The sequence below is a fragment of the Stenella coeruleoalba genome (genome assembly GCF_951394435.1).
Source record: "Stenella coeruleoalba genome assembly, chromosome: 5".
Classification (NCBI taxonomy): domain Eukaryota; kingdom Metazoa; phylum Chordata; class Mammalia; order Artiodactyla; family Delphinidae; genus Stenella; species Stenella coeruleoalba.
The window spans coordinates 103,192,897-103,212,653 of NC_137150.1; the positions used below are offsets into that span (position 1 = coordinate 103,192,897).

Genomic DNA, 19,757 nt, shown 5'->3' on the forward strand with positions numbered 1-19,757 from the left:
CAAAAACAGTTGAAAGGAATGAATTCTATTTACTTCTGTCAAGTTAATGTTGTCTGTTGCTGATATAATAATATCAACGTGTTCAAAAAACACGACTCTGTTCATTCTCATTATATGTGTATGATGAGTAGAAGAAGGGAATTACAAAGAAAAGCAACCACATGGAAAGTTAAGGGATCAAAAGTTTCTGTGACTTTTTAAACTGTTTATGTTTGTTTATATATATATATATTGTATATTTAATATATTGACAGAATAATTACAGGTTTAGAGAGGACACTATAAAAATACAAAATAGGAAACATTAATGTTAACATGAAATCAAAATAACTGCAAAGACCATTAAATTTAATAAATTGACATGATTTCACTATAAATTAGTTAAGTATGCTTCCATAATGAATCGTATTTCTTTTTGTACATACTTTGATATGACATCTTCATATTGTCCCTGGCCAAAACCAAACATACTATAATAAATACTGTATAAATTGTGTACTTATGTAATGAACAAAATGCTTAGCTATCAATTTGAGGAGAAGCCAAAGCAAAAATATGTATTATAATAGCGTAGCGCTTTGTAAAGCTTTACTTCTTTAAAAAGGGTATTGTTACCCAAAGACTTTAATGATTTCACTCAGAATTTTGTGCTAGTTATTAAAAAGTCTGATGAATAATAAAATATAATAAGAATGTAGTTGCATTTTGAATATATTATTAAAAGAGAAAGGCAAATGATTTATTTTCAACCCAGAGAGTATTAATTTGAAATGGACTGGAAAGTAAAATATAAAAAGATACTTTAACTTTAATTAATAACAAAGGGCTCATGTTGATTGTCAATCTGTTAAATAATGGAAACTATAGTTTTTCCACATCCTTCTTCTAAGTTAGAAAACAACCCCATGATTGATTAATGGAAGATGTAGAAGAAGTTTACATAAAATATGCAGGTACTATTAACATGAACCAGAGCAGGTGAATCAATAAGTATAATAACAGACAGTCATTTTGAAGGGTTCCATATATTCACAAATCAAAACATAATGTTAATACATGCAAAGCACAACATGACCATGTGTTGTCAATAAAGGGCTTCCTGATGCATGAAAAGCACCACCCTTTCTTTAATCATCCCAATTATTTTCTTACAAAGGAAACATTAATCATATAAATGTTAAGAAAAAGAATTATTTTGATTGATGTTAGAATTCTAAATTTTCAAGCACTGCTTTTTAAAAGAAGATATTTGGTTAGCTGGTTAGATGATAAATATACTAGATGAGTATAAGAAAAATTCCTAATCATTAAGATAAAAAGATAAAGTTCTCAGAGGAAAAAAAACACATAAACTTAACCTATTACACTGGAATTCCTTAATGATTAAACTTTTTTCCCCTCACAATAAATTAATCCCAGTGAGAAGTAATTATATTTAGATAAAAGAAGATAGTTGCTGCATGGATTACATAGTGTAATTTCCATAATGGAATTATTTCCCAGGATATCAGTTTGGAAATTAACAGTATGCTTAATTATATTGAAATTATCTCTAGAAAATGATTTTTAAAAAAACTTCTACCAATTAATGTCACGGATAACATTTCAGATTACATAATGTTAAAGAATTTTTGAAAATATGAGAATACATCCTCACCTTTAAAGTATGTTACCAACATTTATTCTGATAGACATACCTAGCTCAGTTGTTGGTTCTATCACATTCAGCAGTTGATTTCTCTGAGTTTTACACAGGATTTGCATCGTAGAATTTACAGGGCCAGTATTCATAAATCATTGGATCACATTTGTAATACCTTCAGGGGTTTAAATGATTCAATGTTTTTGTGTGTATGTAATAATTGAATATGTACTAAATGATGGATATATGTTATTCCACCTGCTAAGATGAATGGTTGATTTAATTTCAGTATTAATAACCAGAGGAAAAAAGTGTTTGAGGCAAGGAAGATATAAATATTTTCTCCACTTAGTAAATTACTCATTGGAACGTAGGTTGTTAACTAAAGAACTATACCCTTAAGTTTTCTCTGATGATAATGATGAGGGGAAAAGGACTGGCTTTATCACATCAGCATTTGGTTTCAACTCAAAGGAGAAAAGCTAAACCAAAAAGAATTGTATTGCACTGTCAATTAAAATTGGTATAAGAGATTAATTTAATTTATTTCATTTACTCAGAAATTGAATTTTTAGTGCACTCCATTTAGCATGAATGAGGGAACACACAATTAGCAGCATTACTCATGATTCTGACCCTCTTATCTATCAAACATAATTAGGTCTGCACTGGTTATCTCACAATGTTGCTGTGATGATCAAATAATATAAATTTAGTTAAAGCCACCTGAGGTTATTACATGCTATACAGATTCAATGTTCTTGTAAACTTAAAATATTATCTAACAACAGTTCCAATACAAATCTTCTGAATGGTATTGGAAATCAACCATCAATATATGGCCTAATAGAGAAGAAAAGTGACATCAAGACACTTTTTAAAAGCACCTATTTGTGGTTTATAAAGTGCTTTTGTTTATAGCCAAATAAGAACAACACAGTCTAAGAATTCTAGCCACTTAAAGTCAATGGTTACTAGACTGGAATTTGCCAGGATATAAACCTCAAGGCTCCTGTGATCTGTTGTATAGCAATCTTGAGTGCAGCATAATTGAGATAAGAAGAAGAGAAAAGTTAATGGAATTTGAAAGTCAACCTGCTGTGAGTGATGTCTCTGGATACATTGACTAAATCTAACCTTGCAATGCAATATCTTAAACCCCACACTGATATGGGCAAGAACATTAGTTACTAATGCTTTTCCTCTCCCAAAAACGCTGTAGACCTGATCATAGCCTTTCAAGTAGTGCCATTATTCAAATGCCAGGGCAGATAGAATTGTGATGTACAAACATATTGTAGTCTGAGTTTTAATGACACTTTGTAACATGGAATATTTATTTTAATTGCTAAAATTTTTGAGTTTACAATTATGAATTTTAACAAAAATATTAGGAAATTATTCTTAAGGGTAGGTGGGAATATATCAATAGACTAATTCTTTAATGACTGCCTCATGCTAAGTTATTTGCCAAAGATATAAATGGTCTCTTACCAGATTTCATATTCTAATGGTTGATTTCAAAATATTTTTGGTTTGTAACAGAAAATATGTCATTTCATTAATTTCAGAATATTTTCTATTCAAAGAGCTATGTAGCATATATTAACTTCTAAAAGTGATTTAAATTGGACACATTTTGAAGTGTTAGAACTCCACTTGAGATATAAATAGGAGTTTTTGGCAAAAGAAATCATTGTGGGGAGTCTGGATGGATATGGTTCTGGATGTCTTTCACATGCTTTACTCTGTCTAGTCTCACTGCTTTTAAATATAAAAAAATGTATAAATAGGTGAAGGGGTTTACATTCATGAAAACAGTAAAGGAATCTTCACTCAGTCTCCTTGAATTGGCTTTCAGGTGGGCACTAACACGAGATTTGCTGGTCAAAATGATGTGTGGTGTCTGATGAGAATTAGAAGGCGTAGAATGAAGTAAAGGAATAAGAACAAAGTATAGGGTAAACTGGCTCATATTGGTTGTAAGTGCTTCTGGAAAGAAGGAACCCTTGCTGTCATTCCTGCCACTGATCTTTATGTCACTTTTCCCACTTGGCTGAATTACGGATTTAAGATGCTCAGGAGTCTTGTTCTCTCTTCCCTTCTTACCCTCTACAATAATGAAGAGACAATCAAATGTCTACTCCTTTGCTCACTGGCATTGACAACATCATAAAGAATTATCTGTGCCAAGAATTTATATACCACCTTCCCTTCTTACTAATAAGAATTCATTAAAAATTTTTAAAGGACTCAGTCATTAAAATAAGATTTTGCAACAAGTGTTCTCATTTAGTAAGGACAGATTAAAAACTTTAGGTATAAATTTCTGGAGTTTTACATTTAAAGAATCATTAATACACCAAGATTTTTCAAGAGCATTTCAAAATTCTGATTCATAGTGGCTATCTGTCCACTTAGAAAGACTAAGAGTTAAACAAATATTCACATCTTTTAGATTAGGTGCTGCAAATATACAGATAGTACGAAAATAATTTTTAAAATTAAATGCCACAATTTCTTACTGAAGTGGAAGATCATTTCAATTATTTAATAACATATCTATGCTTTGTGGTAATGCTATAGTTGCATTTAAGAAAACATTTAGAAATGTCAAGGTGACAAGTAGGGTTTAATGGCTAAAGAATTTCAGACTTGTAATAATAGACATGTTTTCTTGTAAAACCTTCAGTTACAAGGTGCTTTTATAACCAAGTGCAAATAACTATGAAACCACTACAGCAGAAAACAAACCCATCCTTTGACTTTGTCTTGTTTTTACTGAAAAATAATGACATTTCCTTTCCTGTTTGTGCCATCACTGTAATTGTCCCAGACACATTTCTTGTACACTATTTATCTTTATCATTTTCATCACTTTCTGTTATGATGAAAAGAGTAGCTTTGCTCTAGGTTACAGATAGCAGAAGAGTCCTTTAATCTGCTCCTAAGTTATACTTAAATGTCTCAAATAGAATACAGGAAGTAATACATTTTGATCTCAGTGTTGTAATTCACTGTATGGTACTCTGGTCAACCATAACATGGAATCAAGAAATCAAGATGTATTTGCTGACAGGAGTCCACCAAAGCTCAGCTTTTCATTTTTACTGTACACACCCAGGTATGCCACAGAGAAGAAATTTAGAGAAGTCAGTTTTATTAATGTACTTATCTATTTCAACATAACTTTTATCTACTAGGATTATATATTCTTAGTTAACAGTTCCTATAGACTTCCTGTTTATGTTTATTTCTAACTAAATATAATTAAAACATCTTTGTAATAGATCATTAGTATTGTATTTCACAGACTAAAACTTATAAAAATGTTTTAAACTATAAATGAAGTCAACTAAAATCTACTAATTGTGGATAGATAAAACTTCTTGTAATCTATGTTAAATTTTACAGGCATTTTGTGTCATAGAAGTATAAATTTATGATAATTTCTCAATCAAATAACCAAGTAAAATAATTATGTAAAAAATTTTAAAAGTGTGTAGTGCTAGACATTTCTGTGAAAACCCTCTTGTTGCATGGTATCAATGGCTTATTTATGGGATATAAGCAGATTTCTGGACAAGGTGGTATACTATCAACTTTTTCGTATTAGCTTTTCTTCCTGGGCAATAATTTTATATTAACTTCTATACAGGCAGGTCCTAATTAAAGAAGAAACTGTAATTAGCTGCCGCATTTCAATCTTTGCCAACAGCAGGAAGAAGTCATTGGAATCAAAACATAGTCTTACAGTAAGATGTCTTGTGTTCTCATGACTACAGCAGCTCAAGGAAATAACAGAAACACAGACCAAAATTCCACTTGAAACTTGGATACTTCAGTAAATGTTAACTCTGTGTTGTTTCTAAAGTGTTAAAATTTTCTATTTTTTGCTTTTTAATCTGAGAAATCTGAAGGTCACTCTGATATTAATACTCTTATGGAGAAAACAGCTATTAAAATATCCCTTGGGAATGTGTTCTTATAACAAAATAATTCTTTCAAATAAATGAGTGGGGATGTTCTACTGTCAATGAGGTTTTACTACATTAACAACCTCAGCTTTGATAATGGTCCCTAGAATAGCAGGTCTCTTTGCTTCTGTGCATCGTCAACCTATATTATGAATCATTTAGACAAGTGAAATGTGTTTCCCAAAATGTAACGTACTAAAAGCAGAACATTAATGATTATGTAAACATTGTACTTTTTCAACACATTTTAGCTTTTTAAAGTGTTCTAGAACAGAAAAAATTGTTTATTTCTACTTTGAAAGGACTTTTTTGACAGATTAAAAAGTGAAAAATGAAAATATATCCTTCAATTTGAAATTATATAAATAATCATTAGGGCAAATAGGCACTCAAGCATTAGCACATATATTTTGCCTTCACACCATAAATTCAGGCTGTCTTGGTATATACTTTTTATTATATCGCTTGATTATTAACCTTTGACTACTAAATGTAAGCTATCTGTTTAGTCAGGGTTTGAACAATGGCTATGAAAATGGAATAGAACGTAGAAGATGGCCTACAAAACAATTCTAATATAGTAGTTATTTTCAAAATAAAAATGTGCTTGGAAGTCCCTTGGATATAAGGATTCAAATTTTAACATAGGGAACAAAAAGTGTAGTGATTAAATTAAATTTCAATTTAAAAACATTCTTTGGAAGATATACAGATTGCCAACAAACACATGAAAGAATGCTCAACATCATTAATCATTAGAGAAATGCAAATCAAAACTACAATGAGATATCATCTCACACCGGTCAGAATGGCCATCATCAAAAAATCTACAAACAATAAATGCTGGAGAGGGTGTAGAGAAAAGGGAACACTCTTGCACTGTTGGTGGGAATATAAATTGATACAGCCACTATGGAGAACAGTATGGAGGTTCCTTAAAAAACTAAAAATAGAACTACCATACAACCCAGCAATCCCACTACTGGGCATATACCCTGAGAAAACCATAATTCAAAACAAGACATGTTCCACAATGTTCATTGCAGCTCTATTTACAATAGCCAGGAGATGGAAACAACCTAAGTGTCCATCAAGAGATGAATGGATAAAGAAGATATGGCACATATATACAGTGGAATATTACTCAGCCATAAAAAGAAACGAAATTGAGTTATTTGTAGTGAGGTGGATAGACCTAGAGTCTGTCATACAGAGTGAAGTAAGTCAGAAAGAGAAAAACAAATACCATATGCTAATGCATATATATGGAATCTAAGAAAAAAAAAAAGGTCATGAAGAACCTAGGGGCAAGATGGGAATAAAGACACAGACCTACTAGAGAATGGATTTGAGGATATGAGGAGGGGGAAGGGTAAGCTGTGACAAAGTGAGAGAGTGGCATGGACATATATACACTACCAAATGTAAAATAGATAGCTAGTGGGAAGCAGCCGCATAGCACAGGGAGATCAGCTCGGTGTTTTGTGAACACCTAGAGGGGTGGGATAGGGAGGGTGGGAGTGAGGGAGACGCAAGAGGGAAGAGATATGGGAACATATGTATAATTGATTCACTTTGTTATAAAGCAGAAACTAACACACCATTGTAAAGCAATTATACTCCAATAAAGATATTAAAAAGAAATAAAATAAAAAAAAGCATTCTTTGGACATTTTTATATCACAAAACTTTTTTTTAATTTTAAAAGAAGCCCAATGCAGAATAAATTGGTTTAAATTTCTAGAAAATTAAAATCAGGATATAGCTTGGACTTCATCATATTCTAGAGGATATCTACATCTAGACTTTATGTCATACACCATGACTGTTGTCTACAGACATACACACACACACATATAAACAAACTCTTCAATGTATAAATATGGGTCTTTATAAAGGCTCACAAAGGATCCAGTGAAGCGCCACATGCCTATCAGTTTAATTCAAAACTCTAGCCCTTTACTTTTCATATTAGGAGCATAGTGTCAATGGAAAGTATCAAACAATTAGTGCTGTGGTGGTCAGGAAACTTCATTTATCACTGCAAGAGAATGCAGAATTCAGACAAATCTCAATGTTTTTTCTTGGTAGTGTAGTCATAATATGAATAGCACCTATAGAAGCTTCTGTTCTGGGATGGTCTTTTTTGATATTCAATCATGTGCATTTCCAATACACACGTGTGTGCATGTATATGTTCACACAGAATTTACATTGAGCTTAGATATGTGCTTATTAAAATAGCTATTTCTGAATGTTTGGTTCTTTCAAAAGTGCTTTTTACTTGTATATGTATTTATTATGCATTCATTCAAATTATTTATAAAGTTTTCTAGATATATGCAGTAAAAAAAATCTGGGTTATAATTATCCCTATTACACAAATTTAGGCAAATCATTTAGTCTTCTCTCTTTGTTTTTACTAATTTATTGTTGTTATTATTAACTTTATCTTTAAAAAAAAAATCTTCCTTATATTCCAGGGACTCAGTTTTAGGCAGCTAATCTTCTGTAAAGATTCATATTGCACTTTTTATGACTTTCACGTCTATATTAAAAGTTTTTTATGTAAGTATTCATTTTGTAGTCCCAACTAAGCTGTTATTTTCAAGGCCTTTCAACATGCTGATAACCTTCTTTTCCAAAATCTAGTAACTAATTCTCAGGTGTGCACTGTTTGGTAAATAAACCAAATTATTGCAGTATGAAAGATGAGTTAATTTTTTTCTTAACAGTTTTCTTAATTCATTTTAATGTTTTTTAAAATTTATGCCTTTGAAATTAAATATAGAGTTCTAATGTTTTCACTAGGGCTAGGGTAGTAGAACTTGAGTTTCCAAAGGATCACCTTTGGAAAGGAAAATTTAAAGGGAATGGTTCAGTTACATAAGGGGACAATACTGTTGGTCACACACATGCACACACACACACATACATACACACACTCACACACAGTGTTGCACATAGACTTTTCCTCAGAGTGTTGTTCTGCTTAACCAGAGGATTATTTAGACAATCTACAAGGAAGTGATTGGAAATCAGCTTCCCAGCCTAACTTCTCAGTGTGAAGATTGCTATCATATGCAATAAAAAAGTACCTTTCTAAAATCTATAGAATTTTATTTATTGCTAAATTACTTTTGAAAATCAAGAAATAAAGCATCTGTTAACTACTAACAAGCTGTTCTCTGTTTCCCGTACTCTTCCTGAGATAGATAGGGAATGCCTAAATTTCATATTGATTAGAAACTAACTAACTTTATCACTGGCAAAAAATAAATTTTAAAGTCTCATTTTTTATCAAGGGAGGGAGCGGGGGGGATGGGTGTTATTTTTTTACTGGACCTGCAGAATTTATTGATCTACCTTTATTATTTTAAAGACGATAAATTAACCTCCCCTTAGTGAATATACAGAAAATTCAAGATGAAACTATTTTCATATTGATTAAATAGACTTATCAGCAATAAAATTAACCCAGGCTTCTCCCCTTGCTCCAGTCCCCACTGGGTAATCTGTCAAGAATTTTTGTCTTAAAACAAGAGGCAACTCAGTTTGGAGACTTTGAAGTCACATTACATTTTCTTGATTTGAGAGAGCTCTGCAAAATCATATATGAACTAGAACATTAAATAGTAGGGAAAACAGTTGTTGATTCTAATCCATCAGAAGTGAGAAAACAAAAGTTTGTTGCTAAGCCTTTGCTTTTGCTCATGGAAAATGTGCCAATAGCAATAGCTTGAGTGGTTAGAAAACTCATAGGGAACCTAAATGATAACACGTTTGAAAACTTTTTTTCTCATGTTTCAGAGAAGAAAGCAAGGTACTGAAAGCAGCTTTCTGATTTGAAAGCCTGATGTCATCAATATGCTATTTTTGCTCTTTGCCAGGTTAACAGAATTTATTGCAGTAATTAATGCAAAACATATGTGCTGAAACACCCACATGAAAAATATAATTGCCCCCAACTTAATTTGCTACCTTTCAAAACCCTGTTTTAGCTACCTTTTCTCAATGCCTCCACTTAAATAGAGTACAAGTGTTTTTATGAAAGAGGATATAAATCTTTATAATTTATTTTCTCATCTTAAGTAATATATAAATTATCTTTTAAATAGGGGAAAGTTTCCATAGAAATTAAAGTCTACTTTTTAGGCCAAGTTCTACTTCCACCCATTACTGACCTTTATGACAATTCCAATAGTTAATTCACACTTCATTTTTATTATATAAATCTAAAAAAAATCACATCCAGGTTATATTGATAATTGCCTCACAATCTCTGTGTATGGAATTCTTGACAATAATCTTTCCGGGGTGAGGAAAGGAGTGTCTGAGGGTCAGGAAAGGAAGACAGAGGTAAGAATGTATGAAGAAAACACATCACAGATCACATCTTTTATTCCTCTGTCCACATCAAATTTTCTTTAATTCTTAGTGAGTCCCCAACCTATGCAGATAATCATACCTTATGAGGGTAAACACTGCAGATTCAAAGTACTCTTTGAAGTACTTTTTTGAAAGTACTTTGAAGTCTGATTTTTCACACAAATACTCTGAGTACTTCTAAGATTTTTCTTGCGAGTCAACAAGACACATTAGTATAGTCAGTAGGATTAAGGTTGAGAAGCTAGAGCTTTTCCTGAATAGGAGACCTCCTTAATTTACAGGCATTTGTGTACAGGAGAAAACATATGAGGTTAAAATCAGAAGACAGACAAGAGAGGGCCAGGCTCAGTTACTACTTTATTACGATGAGTTTACTTAGTTTCCTCAGTTGTAAAATGGGAGATATCATAATACCTACTTTAGTGCGGCTTTAAGATTAAATGAGGTACAGTACGTACTCAATGACAATGTAAGGGAAAAATCTTTCCAGCCAGTGGAACTCTGTGTAATTGTTATCTGATTATTGGGCATGACACTGAAGCCATATTTAGTCTTGGAATGCCCTGGATTCAACAATTCTTTTATGAAAAACATTAAAGTTTTGATGACCACACAAACATCAACATCAACCAACTACTAACCTACCTCGGTAATGCCGCTCGCAGAAACCCTTCCTGGCCCATTCCAGGTTTACTCCCAAAATCAGAAGAGGGAAAATCCTGTTTTCATTAAAAAAAATGGTGCCAATCAAATATGGGGCTGTGGGGAAAACAGACAACTTTCGATTGTGCACGGGGTGGGGAGTGGGTTTGTAGAACACGCCCCTTAGCTCTCCCGAGGGCCCTAACAGGTGGCATCAGTAGATGGTCTTAACGAAAACTGAAAAAAAAAAGTTCTTCATTTTCGTCTAGAGAGATATCTTTTGAAAATTCAAGAAACAGCAAAGGGGTCGGGAAACACAGCAGCAAGCAGGACAATGGACGTCTCAGGCTCGTCCCAACCGAGCGGGCCGGGTTCGAGGCGCTTTCCCAACTCTACAGGGAGTTCTGTGAACCCTGGAGAACCCTGTCCCTCTCCTGCACCTGTCACCTCGCGGGGCCGGAACTTAGGAGGGCAGACCGCGCCAACTATGGACGCCAAGCTGCAAAGACTGCCAGCTATAGGGGGAGGTGGGGAGTTGAGGGTGGGGGCGATAGAGACCTCGGGTCAGAGTCTGTTGTGAATGTCGGGACTTGCCTGGCGCGTCCGAGCCGCTCGCGCTCTCCCCAGGTAAGGAGAGTCCAGGTGCTGGGGAGGACGCCACCTCTCCGAGCGCCAGCAGCTCCGTAGTCGCAGGCAGAGGGCGCACGTTTGCCTCTCGCCCGCCCCGCCTACGCCCGGCGCTAGTTTCCGCCAAACTTGGCGCCCTCGAGCTCCCGTGGCTCCAGCCTCCGCCCGGGCTACCAGCGCCCGGCGCCGGCCGCCGGCAAGAAGCCGGCCGCCTCGGGGGCTCCGCGCGTGCTCGCCGCCCGCCGCCTGCGGGAGGCCGCTCTAGCTCGCAGCGCCCGGGCAGCGCGCTTTGGCCGCCGGGCGCGGAGACGCTCGCGCACAAAGAACCACCGAACCCCGAGGGCTGAACTGAGCTGGAGGACGTGGACCCGGAGATGGGCTTTTCTGATCCCATCTTGAATCCGATGAGGAGTGAAAAGTAGTGAATTGTTGGTAGACTCCGTTTCCCCGCCGCACCTATGAGCCTGGTCCCGGCGGCGGCGGCGAGTTTGAGGTTAAGATGCCCTGGTGGTGGGTGTGGTGGCCGCGAGGGCGCCTGCTCATCCCTCAGTTGCCATATCCCTGGAATTCCCCGTAAAGCTCTGTTTCGTGCTAAAATTTCTCAGGGCACACTTTTGGAATTTAATCAGTATTGCATTATCAAATGTGGGAGGTGTGATGCGAAAGAAGAGAAGCGCCATCATACCTCCTGTGGCCACCCCAGTTCATGGCTAAGGTTATTCACAACAGTTTATTTGTACAGTGCTGCCACTTGTTTTCCCCCTCATTCCTCGCCTATTATTCTGACTTCACCATGTTGGTTTGGATTATGTGGATTTTCACCCTCTGCTTTGACTGGAACAGCAGGACATGGTTTAAAATGAAGAGAGGGAGGGGGTTCCCCACTCAGGGCTTGCAGTTTAATAACATCACTCCAAGTTGGAGGCTTTACTGCTGAACTGGTTTTGATTCCATCCATCCTCCACATGCATACGCCCAGGCTTCCAAAGGGGTTTGGCTTACACTCTCAAAACTTTCCTAGACAAAATATTTTCTTCAGGGGAAAAATCAAAAGTGTGTAAACTTGAGAGGAGAAACAAAAGCACGCAACGCCCCTCAAATCCGCACCCCGCCCCAAACACACACCCTTTTGTGTGTGTGTGTGTGTGTGCGCGCAGGTTTTTAGAGATCTACTAAAAATTGATTAGCCAGATGTTTGAAGTGGTAAATATTTTTCTTTTAAGCAAAAGACAAATATTATCATTGGTTTTAGAACCTTTGCATTTCTCTACCTCTCCATCTTTCTAATCGACTTTTTATTTTCTATTCTCTTGCAAAGACGTTTTTCCTCTTTGTAATCCACTACTTTTTTTTTTTTTTAATTTCACAGAAAGCTGGTAGGAGGCAAACTAAACCTTGCTGACTTTCAGACTTTTCCAAGAGGAAAACTTCTGCCAGGTTCCAAGAACTACCTGATTTTAGGGAGCTGGTAATAGACACAGAGAGTGAAATCAAGGGGTGCACATGTGCCCACACACTGATTTCCAGGAGGGGTGTCTGCCTAGATTGATTTGTGTCTTGGAATCCTTTGCATTTTATAAACGTCCAAGAATGTTTTTATTTCTAAAGTCATTACAGAAGAATTAAGGTTTTCAAATTTCTTAGAAATAAATTTCAAAGCCTGGTTTTCAGTATACCTGGATGAATAATATAATGAACGTTTTACACCACCAGTCACCCCTTTATTTGAAAAATCTGTGGAAAGCTACTTGTGCACTTGGTAAAAGCCCTGCTCTGACCCTCCCTGGTGATAAAATCCAGATCTCTGAAAACAGAATCAAAAAGGGGGCACCTGCATCTATTTTTCTAAATCTTTTATCAAACAGGAATTAAAAGAACAAGATTTATTAAAAGTTTTAAAGACAAGTGTGTAAAAAATAAAGTTGAGGATCTTGACAGAAAATGATTTGCAAAACAGTGTTCTTCCAAGAAATACATATTTCTCTTTCCATCTAGTATTTATGCCAAACAAAATCATTGGAAAATGACTAAAATCAAAGGTAACCCACATCACAGATTTCCTAGTAAGTAAATGTCTGTAAGAACTTATCGAGTTTTGATGATTTGTGGAAAGTTTTATTAATATTTTCTTGAAGATTTTATGACTTGGAGAATGTAACTCTCAAGAAGAGTTCTTGCTGTTTCCATTTGTGTTGAAGTTAGTAAATCAAATATACTGTGGAAATATGTTTTGCCTCTAAAAATCCTTTGCATATGTAACTGATTATTTGATATTTAAAAATTGCATATATTTTATTTCAGAAAAAATCCAGAGTTTCAGAAACAATTTTGACATTTAGGGATCTTCATAAAGAAAGTTATTTTGAGAAACTATTAAAAGTGAAGGACTCTTAAAGAACACACCAAAATTTGAATATTAAAATGTGGATAATATATAGACACGATAAAAAATCTTATGTCTTTTCTTTAAAGATAATAAGTTTCTTATGAGTCAAGGTGAAACTACTAAATTGTTTATAAAAGCAAAGAGTAAACCATAATTATATTCAAGTAATAAAAATCTTCACATGAAACTCCATAAATCTACTACACAATGTTAACAAAATACCTTTAAGTTATGATTGTACACAACGTTTTGTTTAAAATGTTTGTATTCATTTTATGTACTTTTCATTGTAGCTCCCAATTACTAGTGTTTCATGGGAAAGACAACTTTATATAAAATGCACCATAATCACACGGGGTAATGTTGTTTTGTTATATGTAGTTTCCCTTTTATGGTTCCAGTTGCTTTTGAGTTATAAACATATTCAATTGACTTTATATCTTAAAATGGGTAGAAAAATCATATTAACTACAGCACCAATAATAAGAAAGTATAAAATTGAATCTGTTCAATTATGATGAAGCTGGTTTGTACTTATAAGTCTATTGTTATTGCAAGAATATTTACTATTTAAGAGTTTTTAATTGCTCATTTATAACAAGGACAAGAATGGCGTGATATATAAAACATAAGAGTGAGGAGAATGGGGTATCAAAGTGGACATTTCCCCACTTGAATTATTATTATCAATATTAGTCTTTAGGAAGATATAGATTCAGAATGAATTAATTTCATGATAGATTTTGAGAGGTTGCAAGAAGTTTCTTTCCGGCACAATCAAAATATTATCGTAGCAATTCAGGTTGTCAGTAAAAGCTTAAACAAATTTGCTGATAATCCTGTTAATGACCTAGGTCAAGTGTTAACTGTTGTGGGTTATAAAATAGTGAAATTAAGGTTTCTCCTACCTCCAGGCAAATAGCAAAGTTATAACTGTTGGGGGGAAGTAGGGGCGAGCCATTAGGAAAGCTATTAAATTACAAAAATGTATAATGCATTCAATTATTTAGTCTAAAATGATAAAATGCTATTAAAAGCAAATGTAAACTCTCTTTAAAAAATAACTATAAAGGTGATATGACAGCTTAGTTCTCTATTAATATTTCAACCACAATGTGTTATTATTTGAGGAAGTGTTTATACATGAAAATGAGGCCAAGTCATACTGATTTTTAAAAAGGGAAAAATCTATTATTTTAATGTTTAATGTCTCCATCATTTGCCTAATATTCAAAGGGAAGCATACAGTGTTCATCTCTAAGTTTTACTTTTGAGCTTTAAACGATCACATAGTATCCTTTTGTACTTAAGTGACTTACGTTCAGTGAAATACATTTCATATAGTGTGCCTACCACGCCTATAAAAATCTCCCAAAAAAAGTAGTATATATATGAAGATTGAATTTTATTCACTTTAATTTTGAAAACTGATTTCCAGTGTAAAGAACTCTATAGGTAAATGTTAATCTAAATTACAAACACTTTTGGATAGAAAAATTATTTAGTATATTATGTACTGATGAATAAGAAGTGCATTCTGCCTCAGAAAGCTTCAAATGTAGAAAAGTGTCTAAAGAGATTACTTTATCCACTGCTAAAAGAGATTATACAAACAATAGTTGATTCTTTACTTTATATCAAGTTTTAACCGCTTTGTAAAGTTATTTTTATTTAACATTATCATCATCCATCTGGGATGGCAACAGGGAGCAAATATATAAACTTTTCTAATAATACATAATGTAACAATCCTATTTTGTCATGAAAAGTAGTTGATTTCCCATGGAAGTCTTTTCTTGATGTGTCATGTAAACAGACCTGGTAAGATTTTAATAAAGTTCCCTGCAGCTTTTGCAAAGTTTCTATATAAGTATATAGGCCAATTCTTGATTTAAATAACCATCAAAATTATAAATAATTGTCATCAAAGAGGCCAGTCATAGAAAGTATCATCTGGAATCATTTTCTTGAAGGCATATTAGAAAGTTATCTGTAACTGGATTAATAAAAGGAAAGTTCATACTAAACTTTTTTTCTAAGTATTTTTCTCTTATCATGGACCCATGGCATTTCAAAATTGATATTTGATTATCAATTCTCAAATTTAAAAAATAAGTCACACAATGGCACATTTCCTAGCAATTAACTCAGTGGTTAGGTTTTTGTTCTCTTTTATTTCTATCATGACTATCTTCATAATAGATTGCAAAATAAATTTTAGTAAATTTCTAGTAAATTTTCTATAGTGTTGAAATATAATTTTTAACATATTTTAAATACAACCTAGTATTTTGTATTTCAGTTCTCAAAATTTATATTAGAAACCTTTATTAATGAGATTCATTTTATCATTATTCCTTCTACCCAATATATGAATTTTCATAAGCATTGCTTCTTATTCAAATAACATTGTTAGAAGAATTGCATAGAAATCTTGGCACATACTTGGATTTTTCACTTTTCATGTTGTTCAACTCTACTACTATGTCCCAAGCTATTGCATTAATATTTGAAATCTTACTCAAATATTACCCAAGTTAAATCATTCATTTTACATTTTGTTTCAAATCTTCCCTTCATGACCTCAGAAGAGAAAGGAGACTACCATAGGACGTGATCTGGAAAGAATAATCCCACAAACAATGGATAGATAAACTTTTGCCCAAGCAAATTAAATGTAATTATGTCAGCTTTCTGAATATATTCACCTTTTTATATACATATTGTCAATGTGTACCTGCCTGTATAATAATATGCATTATATACCCAAATATACATAAGGTGTGGCTTAAAAGCAATTTGCATTTGATAATTCCTATTTCATTAAATTAATATTCATTAATTTTATATAAGTGTCAATAAGTTTAAAAGGCCTTTTTTCCTCTTGCAATTTACTGAAAGGTTATGTTTTGCACAAAAATAATGACTCTCATTAATGACTCGCTATATCCCTGTGCATTATTAATTCACTAAAATCCATTATCTAAATAGTTTATAAATATTCCATCTGGAGAAATACAATTTATCATAGCAATATGGGAATAATATTACTGTTTTCTAGCTATTATCAATACTTTAATATTTTCAAAGAAACAAAAAGAATAAACACTAATTTTAACATACTTGTATGTTACTCATTATACAGATAACTAGGCTTGCCTTTCATTCATAAAAAATGATTGACCATTACTTTCAAATAAACATGTTAATTTGATTTGTAAAAAAAACTCACTTGAAGGTAAGATAATTTCTTGATCCTTTTATTTTAGAATTTTAAATTTCCCAATTAAAAAAAGATAAAAAATTTAATGAAATCTGCCAAGTTGATAAAAGCAGTCACTAAGGAAAGAATGAAATTAAACTGCTCTATTGGCAGTGAAAGTAGGTCACCAAATATGAGAGGCAGTTTTTATATTTAATTAAAAAGTTTCTAAATATTTTTGAGTTTTTACTTGTGTTTTTAAAAAATAATATATACAATATACAACGGTACTGGCTTGCCAATATATTTTTTAGTTAGTGACATAACATATAATGTAGCATTTGCACATCAACTTCTCAGTATTGCTAAATTGCTAAATATTATTGTTATAAGTTCAAAATGATTAAGAGGAAATCCAAGTTGTAAGTGTTGCTTGAAAGCAATCAATTATTCAGAAAAGTTTTTCTTAAGAGTTAGCGATTATATTCACAAATCATTAGGAATAGATCATAAAAGGTATACAGGAAAAAGACAATGTCTCTATTAAGCATAAAATCTTATAGGAAACATTGGTGTCCTTAATATTAGGTTTGCACTTTAATCCATTGAAAAGGGATGAATGGCCATTAGGAGGAAAATAAATAACCCAGCACTAAGGAAATACCATTTGCTGCATATGAACATTCTTTCTTAATTTGTTGTTCAGTTATTTACTACACCTACCCAGGAGTTTCCACTATTCATTAAATACATTCTCCTATTCGTATATAAGCCCTTAAACAAAGAAAATCCAATCTCAGCTTATTGTAATTCCTGCAAATATTACTTATGTTAACGTGGCATATGCTGCTAATTAGAACCTGTACCACAGAGCAAACCACCGCCTGGCGGGATACACATCACTTCAATACAGCAGTTGCAACATAAATACACACACACACACACACACACACACACACACACACACACACATCTCCGCTTCAACAAACTCTGATTTCGCTTTAGCCCATTCATAAATGCCATGATCCTAAGTTGGAACAACCTGTCATTACCTTTAAACATACTAAAGAATCTAGAGAGAAGGGTGGAATATTCTTTTAAACTTCTCAGAGTACTACATGGTCATAATTAGGAAATAAAATACTGCCATGACTATTTGGCAATTAACATACCGGGTTGTAAAACTGGAGGATTTTTCTTTCTTTCTGCTTAAAATTGGCAAACAAGATAATTGCTTGAATTGGTATCAGATTTAAAACACATTTTAGGTTTAGGCAATCCAAAATTATCTCTTAGAGTGTTTTAGAAGACAGCCGAAAATAAAAGCACCTCTTTCGTTTACTCTGAGAGCAAACTGCTTTATTCGGAGGGACCTCGACGACCTGAGAAGGCTTCGGTGCGAACGTGCTTGGAAGAGCTTTAGCCCCGCCGGGCAGGGCTGTGCGCGTCGCTGTACCTGGCTTACCTTCATTGGAAGGTTGGAGAATCAGTTCCCCGAAGCAATTGAGAACAGAGCAGCTGAGAAGGAGGAAGATGGAGAGGTGACAATCCATGTTGCTGGTGCAGAGGGCAGTGAGAGGAGCATATCTCCATGAAGCATGCCACTGATGTGAGGGGGAGCGCTCTGATTGCTGGAGAAGTTACCATGCTCCGCTCGCAGGCTGATGTCAAGTTTGACACTGGAGATAAGGAGGAGTCTGGCTGCCTTTCCTCGAACCTCGCTCAGGGACATCCCAGGGTCCTAGTGCCGTCGGAAGCGAGCGCTGAAGAAGAACAGGACAGCGCGCGCGGCCTCGCAGACAGCTCTGAAGCACCGAGCTGGGGCGGAAGGGGGTGGGGGTCGCGGGCGTCACCAAAGGCGCAGGAAATCCCGAAGTTATGATGGTGCGGTGGTGGAGAGTAGTGGTGGGGAGAGAAAAACACCCCCTCCTTATTTTCAATGGAAAGCAGCTATTTTATTGTTTGCAGTACATGCTCTTGTAGTTAATCCCCTGAAGAAACCAGAAACCCTGCTAGAGTGTCATATGGCAAAGTGAATGGAAAAGAAACTGAAATGCCAGAGAAACGTTTGTTATTAAAAGAACAGGAGCCCTTCATTTAAAAGAAAAGATTGTTGATTGTATTCAAAGGAAAATTGGTATTATTCCTTCACTGTGTTCAATGGGATCATAACTCTTCGCATAACTCTTTCTGGCGCAGAAAGACACTAATACGCACCCCAGATCAGAAAGTCTCTTCAGTTCTACACCAAGTGGTGTCAGGACTTTTTAAAGAGATTTGGCACAGGATTTCCGTGTGCATAAAGTGCACTTTGGTTTTCCAAACTAGGAAGTAACCTTCAGCATCCTAAGGAAGTGAGCAAACCCAGCCCTAGGAATAGCTGCAGGTCAGCACGCATCCCTTGTTCTATGCTGTGGGTATAAATAAGAGTAATAGAAGTCAAGCCTGAAGTTCTTGACAGCACATCACTACCCTCCCTCCTTCACTATCTAGCATTCGGATCTCTGAGTTCTGTGAGATAAACAATGCATTATTCACAGCTTCCCATTTAGCTTTCCAGCCACTTCCAATCTGATAATAGTTGGAAGCTGTTCTTTAGCATTCCAAATCCAAAGACTAAATAATAGTGTCCTTACACTTTCTCACTTACTTTACTCCACGGTTATAAATGGTTTCTCTTATTTCCGGTTCCCTTGCTGGACAACATTATTGCAATCTATTTCAGCCAAATAATTTTGTAATTTCTATTTTGAGAACTATTCTTGCATATCTTTAAAATATTCCCCAGAAAATATCACTCAAATATCCTCCCGCTCATCAATCTCTTCCTATTCTAAACAGAAAACAAGACTCTTACATTCCTTGCACAACTCTGGAAAGTAAAGGTAAGTT

General features: G+C 34.5%; 1 protein-coding gene across 4 annotated transcripts in view; it reads right to left on the reverse strand.

Moving 5' to 3' along the window:
• EPHA3 (EPH receptor A3) overlaps positions 1-18,486 on the reverse strand; it is a 365,049-nt gene extending 346,563 nt beyond the window's left edge. For all 4 annotated transcript variants that reach the window (XM_079922037.1, XM_079922036.1, XM_079922038.1 and 1 more), the window contains exon 1: positions 18,331-18,486. In XM_079922037.1, the coding sequence (XP_079778163.1) occupies positions 18,331-18,418 (88 nt within the window). In that variant the 5' untranslated portion in view covers positions 18,419-18,486. The remainder of the gene's footprint in view (positions 1-18,330) is intronic.
• Positions 18,487-19,757: the final 1,271 nt, after the last annotated feature.